Below are 6,732 nucleotides of genomic sequence, written 5' to 3' on the forward strand. Positions count from 1 at the left end.
CAGCATCCTAGAGAGGCAGTAAGTTTGCTGCTGTAAAAATTGAAATAGCTTTGGAGCTTTCTCCTTTCACCAAACTGATCTGAGATACTGCACTGCAGGTTGCATAAAACATTGTGCCCCAAACTAGATACCTGCAATCAATTCTCCACATGGAAGTTACGATCATTTGACATTAAAAAAAAAAAAAAAAGAAAAAAGTTGATACCCTCCTCTGAAATATATTATTTGCAATTGCAAAGGCAAAGTCAAATAGAAGAGAGTTCAGTGGAGAAATCAACTCTTGGAAGCCTCATCTTCAGCATTCACTTATGGATTTGAAAAAAAGGCTTTAAAAATGAAATGTTTGTATAAACCTACATATTTGCAAAGCTGATTTCATTGGTTTTACTTACTCCCCCTCTGTGAGCTAGGCAAGCTTCTCCCTCTCATACACTGAGCTAGGGAGTTTCTCCAGTCTTCACAATTATTTGCCACCACATGAGGAAAACTGGAGATTCCTTCTTTCTTACTTTGGTATGGCACGGAACAAAAATGAGAACACACATCCAGAGAGCAAACCCTCTTTCTGTGAGGGCAAGATCTGAGCAAAAGGAGACGTTTCCTAAGACAGTCCCTGGTAGACCCACATCTACACACTAAAAATCCGTGTTCAAACACTCAGATTCAGACAGAATCAGAAAGAAGGCAGGCCACCTACCTCTCTTGTTGGAACTAATACGAGCGCATAAGGCCCATCGCTGCGCTGCAAACAGAGAAGACAAAAGGTCCACTAAGACTGTAGCACTGATACACAGAGCACTTCCACATCTAGCTGCCAAAGTGAATTCTGAAGGGCTTGAGTACAAGTTTGTACACAACAGTTTGGGGTATTCCCCCCTCCCGTCAGCTTTAAAAGAAAAAAATAAAAAAATCAGTCTTTCAAATATCAGTACTGCCTTGCCTTCTCTTTGCTGTGCATGGAAACTTGCTCACAGTCATACTCAACATCTTATTCTATACACATATTGTTTCACTCTTGTATTTCTGAGTTGCAGAAATACTCTCATGTTTGATGCACAGCAACAATCTGTAGGTAGCAGCTGCAGAAAGGAACAATCCAGGAGGGGCTGGAAACGTTTCAGTCCATAAAGAAAGTCAGGATGATCTCTCTCCAAAAAACGCACAAGAGATGGCAGATCCACAGTAGCATCTTCTGGTCAATCAGATGATCCAAACTGGGAGCAATTATCAAATCTCACTCCATGTCAAAGATTAAAAGCTTATTACTCCTAAAGACTTGGCAGTAACCTTTGTTTTCAGTTCCCCCATGGTGTCTCAGACCATTGCCTCTTCTGCACTTTACCTTCTCCAAACTTGACAATTTGGCCTATTTACAATTTAGCCTACTGCATGAAGTAACGGCAATGTGCAACGTTGTTCTTGTATTATCTGCATCTCAACAGCACAGGAGGATCCTGTTGTATCCTCAACAGTACAGAAGGATTACAAAAGCCATATGCACAAATAAAGGGGAAGAGAGACTGCTTGACCTTTGTATCCAGAAGAGACAGTGAAGACTACAAAATAAGAGCTGGATTTTATTTTTATTAATCTTAATATCAAAAGCAAATGTATTTAATTCTGTTGCACCTACCTGTATTTTGGACTTCATTCCTTGCAAAGACTGTACAAGTGGAATCCCATAGGCAAGAGTTTTACCTTTTTAAAAGGGAAAAAATTGGAAGAGTGTCCATCAAAAAAAAATGTGGCAATTGCAGCACTCCATCAAATTAAAGTACCATTCATCCTACCATTCTTAAACTGAGGTCATGAGTCTGGAAAAGTTTTAATTAAGTAGAGAAAAGAAGATCAACAGGCAATTCACCAAAGGGTTAAATTAGAAAAAAAAAAAAAAAAAAAAAGAGAGGTGGTGGCATCCCACTAAGATCAGTCTGAACAAATATCCCCACCCACCCAAGGAAATGAGACATCCAGACATAGCTCAAGCACTAAGGTTGTATGGTAAGAGCGCGAGCTGCTTAGCTCCGCCGGCCTCCTGGATCTGCATCCCCACCATGAACCTTGGAAAAGCCGTACGTGCAATAGCTGGCAGCTGCACACCAACATTCAGTCCCACCACTACGCCATTACAGAGGTTTGCACAGTATCTGACTGTGCCATGGCAGTCCCATGCCAGGCTTCCCAGCCTGTCGCTTTCATCAGTTGTCCTGGGAATAAGAGGTTTTGGTTCTGTATCTGAGATGCAGTTTAATATGCCCTAGTGAAGGAGAATGACAATTAAATACTGACCTGAACCAGTCTGAGATCTCACTAGCGCATCTTTGCCTTGCAGGAGCACAGGAATTGTTTGTTTCTGAACACTGTGTAACAAATAAAGCAGGTTAAGAAATATGAATGCAACACAGGATAGAATCCTAAGGTCTTAACATACTGTGACTATATCAAAACTGTTTACCCTAAATTCTATGCGTTCATCTCTACTGTGTAGCTACATCAGATAAGCATTGGCTGTGACAAATTGAAAAAAGATAGTTTTATAATTCAAATTAAAAGGCAGGACTCCAAGGTTCCACCTTCAGCTGCAACAACTGACTTGCTGCCTAACTTACAAGTTACTTCTCGTGCCAAAATTTGAAAGCAACAAACCCTATGGCAAATGGGACAGCTTAACAGGTACTGCGGTCTTCACAAACAAGTCAAATATAATGAAACAATCATAGGCTTTAAGAGGTAGTGAAGTGCAAAGTCTTTCTATGAATTTGCTTACCTGGTCATGCTATTTATCTTTAGGACGGTGTTTATTGTGGCGATCTAGAGAGATAATAAAGAACAGTAAACAGATTTTATTGTCAAACTGTTCCTTTTGTAGTACAACATAGAGCAAAAACCAGAAGACTGATGCTTATTCTCTACATTACTGGTCCAGGGCAACTGGATGTAAAAGTTCCCAGGTCCTCAAAATACTTCTTAGTTAATCAGACTTACACCATTGCTGGTACATCATGAAATATCAGACTTGTTAAAATCCTGCACTCCCAAATAGTTCTGTGGTTTTTTTGGTATTACAACTGCAAACAGTGAAGGGTGCTGGGACAGTGTGTTTGGGGATGAGTCAGGATGCTGGCCAGCACGCTGAGCTAAGGACTGCAACAAAATCAGGTGAAATACTGGCAAATCTGTCCAAGTCACCATAAATAAGTGCCTCTCAGCTCTCTAACCCGCCCCTCGCCCAAAAAAACCCATGTTTCAAGGCAAACAGCCTTCCTGCCACTCACCAGATGTGGATGGAGGTCCAACTGGCTAAAAGAATCTGTAGTGAAAACATTTTCTTGCACCTGCTGCACAGCTTTTCTGAGTTAGGAGAAACAAACCAAAACAAAACAAAGCGGTTGATACAATAGCATTCTATGTAAACAGAAACTACATGTACCAAGCAACTGCTTTGCCCCAGCAAGGGCAAGAATTCAAGACAGTGAATTTCAAGGCATTGAAAGGGTTTTTTTTCCCCCTATCCCATTTGTCTAAAATACCTGTGAATTTCTGGGATATCAGGGTTGTTTTTAAACAGGCTGGACGTCTTAATGAAAGGTTTGCTTTTCTGGCTTTCATTTTGGTTGTCAGTCAGCTGCTTTTTAGGAAGAGATTTTTGGGATGAACTTCCCTTTTCCTTGATGTCAGCTTCCGTAGCGCACTTCTTGAAGGTGTTTACTGATGGTTTACGTTTACGTTTCAAAGGTGGGTTTCCATGTGGTGACTGGAGCTTTCTTTTCAGAACTTTAGATTGCTTTAATGTTGATAAAAAAACAGATAACAAGAATTAATTAATGACTGAAAATTAGCAACATGGTATGTTGAACACAAACATCATCCCACAGACAGATCCCTTATTTTTTTGAATCCCCTACCCCGTGACTAAAGAAAGTAAGTTTGACTTTTGCAGCTAGACAGTTCCTACTCTAACAGATTCACCACCATGCCCGAGACCTCTGAACACTACTGAAACGCAAACAGAAATCTAAAGTCATATATAGTGCTCATTGCTAAAGGATGTCATCTAGCTTCTCCAGCAACTGAGCAGAGCATGTTTTAAAAGTCCCTCTCAAAAGCTCTGCAAATCTCATGATTATGTTAAAGCTACCCTGTCAGCTTCCTTCTTTCTCTGGGCAGGAGGGATGCCCTGTACCTCACTCCCACTTATGCTTCTGCCAACTTTCAGCATTTCTGAGGTCTTTATTTCTTCTTCTGCAGCAGTTTATTTTACTGATCTTCCAGTCATCTTAAGAAAAACTTTTGCTCTCCTCATACCCCTCCAGGAACAGAGAAGAAGAAAATTAAATTTAACTTCTTTTGCTCCCCAAAGCTCTTCAATGTCCCACAATCCTTTTTCAATGAACTGTTTTTTCCCGACACAATAGCAAAACGGGTGAAATACCGGCACAATCTTCATTATGCCAACACCAACATTCACTATGAGGAAAGTGATGGTGGTGGTGCCCTACCGCGAAGTACCTAATATAATCAGGGTAAATCCTGGCAAACACTTAACTCTCACATACTTTTGCACAATATTTTAAGAAAAATTTTAAAATTAAGACTACTAATTGAAACAACACAGAAACACTGTAACAACGACTTTAGAATTGAAACCGTCTATTTAACCCATTCTTGTTCTTCTGTCTTCAGACTTACGAGAGTAAAGCACCTACTCCTGCAGCTCATGGCCTGCCCGCGATTAGGAGTTTACTCTAGAAGAAGACATCCCTACACGAGGCAGCTCCAGCACTCAGCCCCCACACCGTGAGGGAAGCGCAGGGCAGCCCCGGCAGCCCCCACACACCGACCGGGGAAGCTCGAACCCGCCGTTTCCCACCCGCTCCCTGACGGCGCTCCCCCCTCCACAACCACCACCCGCCCAAGGCCCGGCTCCCCGCCGAGCCACCCTGTGCGGGCATCAACCCCGTCTCGGGTGGAAAAGCCAAAAGCTCCACTTAGTAACTTTTCAGACGCTGACCCCCGCCCCCCGGCCCGCTGACCACGGCTCCCCAGGCCGGCCCCCAGCTGGGCTCCCCCAGGCCCAGTCAGGGCGAGAGCCACGGCTCCGGCCCGCGGCGGCACCCCGGGTCCCGGCACAGCCACCGCCGCCAGGGCTGGCTCCGGGCCGGCCCCCAGCCCCCCCCCCCCGGCCGCACCTACCCGGCTGGGGGCACCGGGCCCGCGGCCCCGCGGCGCCGAGCTGAGGTTGAGGAGCAGCGTCCCGTCTGCCGCCATGACCCGCCGCCTCCCGCAGGGCCCCGGGGCCGCCCCTCGGGTCGGGCCCAGCCCGCGAGGGCGGAGAGGAGACGGACGGGGCGCCACAGGGGCTCCCCCAGGGGAACGGCCGCTCGCCCGGGACCCCCCGGCCGCAGCCACCCCGCTGCAGGGGCTCGGCGGGGCGCGACCCGTCCCTCCTGCCCGTGCCGCCGGGCTCACGGGGCGACACAGGCGGCGGTGGGACAGCCCCAGCCGGGGCGGCCGGGGGCTTCAGCGGCGGCGGCGCATGCGCGCTGCGGCCCGTGAGGCGGCGGTAAGATGGCGGCGGCGGGACGCAGGGGCAGCCCCTCGCTGTCGGCGGGGGAGGAGGAGCCGCCGCTGGGACTCGACTCGCTCGTCGAGGAGGCGACGGCGGCGCCGAGCGCCGGGTTCCGGCTGACGGTGGTGCGACGGGAGCCGGCGGTGCGGCTGCAGCACGGCGTCAGCGGGCTGGAGCCGCTGGCCTGGTCGGAGGACCACCGGGTGTCGGTGAGCACGGCCCGCAGCATCGCCGTCCTGGAGCAGCTCAGCGACGTCCACAGCGGCGGGCAGGAGATGGTCATCCACCGCACGGCCGTGCCCGCGCCCTCCGCCGCCTGTCTCCTCAAGGTGAGCCGTCCCGCACAGCCCAGCCCGCCGCGGCGGCGAAAGGCACCGGCCGCCTCCCCCTCCGCGGGGCCCGGGGCTGCCCCGCTGCGTGTCCCCGGGCGGTGCGGGAGTCCCCAGGGCCGCCTCCCCCTGGGCTGCTCCTGCCCCGCGCACGACTTGCGGTGTTTCGTGTGTTGATGCATTTTAAAAGTGTAGGGGAGAAAAAACCCAGCCGTGGCCCAGTAATGCCGGGGTGCGGTATGATGATCCAGTGTCAGGTGGATTGAGAATCATGGAATCTTTCAGGTTGGAAAAGACCTCTAAGATCAAGTCCAACCATCAGGGGTTCTAAAGTTTAGCAGTTTTTTCTAAGAATCACTTGAGCTCCAGTACTTTGACAATAATTTCAGTTAAATTTTAAAAATCTTGCTTGGTTTGCCTCCTACGTTGAAAGATTTTTGCAGCAGGGACTGTTTTGGGCTTCTGACTTGTTACACTCCTTAGGAACGAGTGTGGCAAGTCTGAGTGAATATGTCATTAAATAGTTATGTTGTTATGGATCTGAACTTTTCTTCCAAAACAATGCTGAGAACGTGGAGTAACTTGAGTTGAAGTAGGGTGCTTTACAGTTCGAATGTTACACCAAGTACCTTCAAGTACGCACTTGGGACAGAAGTTCGAAAACAGGCTCTTAGATTCAGCAGACGAAGATTCAATAGCTGAGAGTCAAAACTACACAAATTCAAGCCAACAATGAAGCTTAAGTCTTCAAGACTGACTACCCATTGGAACAGCATAGCATAGGGTGTGAGAGGCGATGGCTGTATTTCAAGTGGGAATTCCAGGAAAGTCGTA

General features: G+C 47.9%; 1 protein-coding gene across 1 annotated transcript in view; it reads right to left on the reverse strand.

Annotated features, from left to right (window-relative positions):
- Positions 1–5,867, reverse strand: part of DDX31 (DEAD-box helicase 31) — a 50,177-nt gene extending 44,310 nt beyond the window's left edge. The window contains 9 exon segments of the mRNA XM_075772692.1: positions 698–742; positions 1,634–1,698; positions 2,290–2,360; positions 2,768–2,811; positions 3,276–3,351; positions 3,531–3,784; positions 5,194–5,394; positions 5,396–5,434; positions 5,436–5,867. Of these exon segments, the coding sequence (XP_075628807.1) occupies positions 698–742; positions 1,634–1,698; positions 2,290–2,360; positions 2,768–2,811; positions 3,276–3,351; positions 3,531–3,784; positions 5,194–5,394; positions 5,396–5,434; positions 5,436–5,852 (1,212 nt within the window). The 5' untranslated portion in view covers positions 5,853–5,867.
- Between the last annotated feature and the right edge of the window lie 865 nt (positions 5,868–6,732).

Source organism: Balearica regulorum, chromosome 20, assembly GCF_011004875.1.
Source record: "Balearica regulorum gibbericeps isolate bBalReg1 chromosome 20, bBalReg1.pri, whole genome shotgun sequence".
Lineage (NCBI taxonomy): Eukaryota > Metazoa > Chordata > Aves > Gruiformes > Gruidae > Balearica > Balearica regulorum.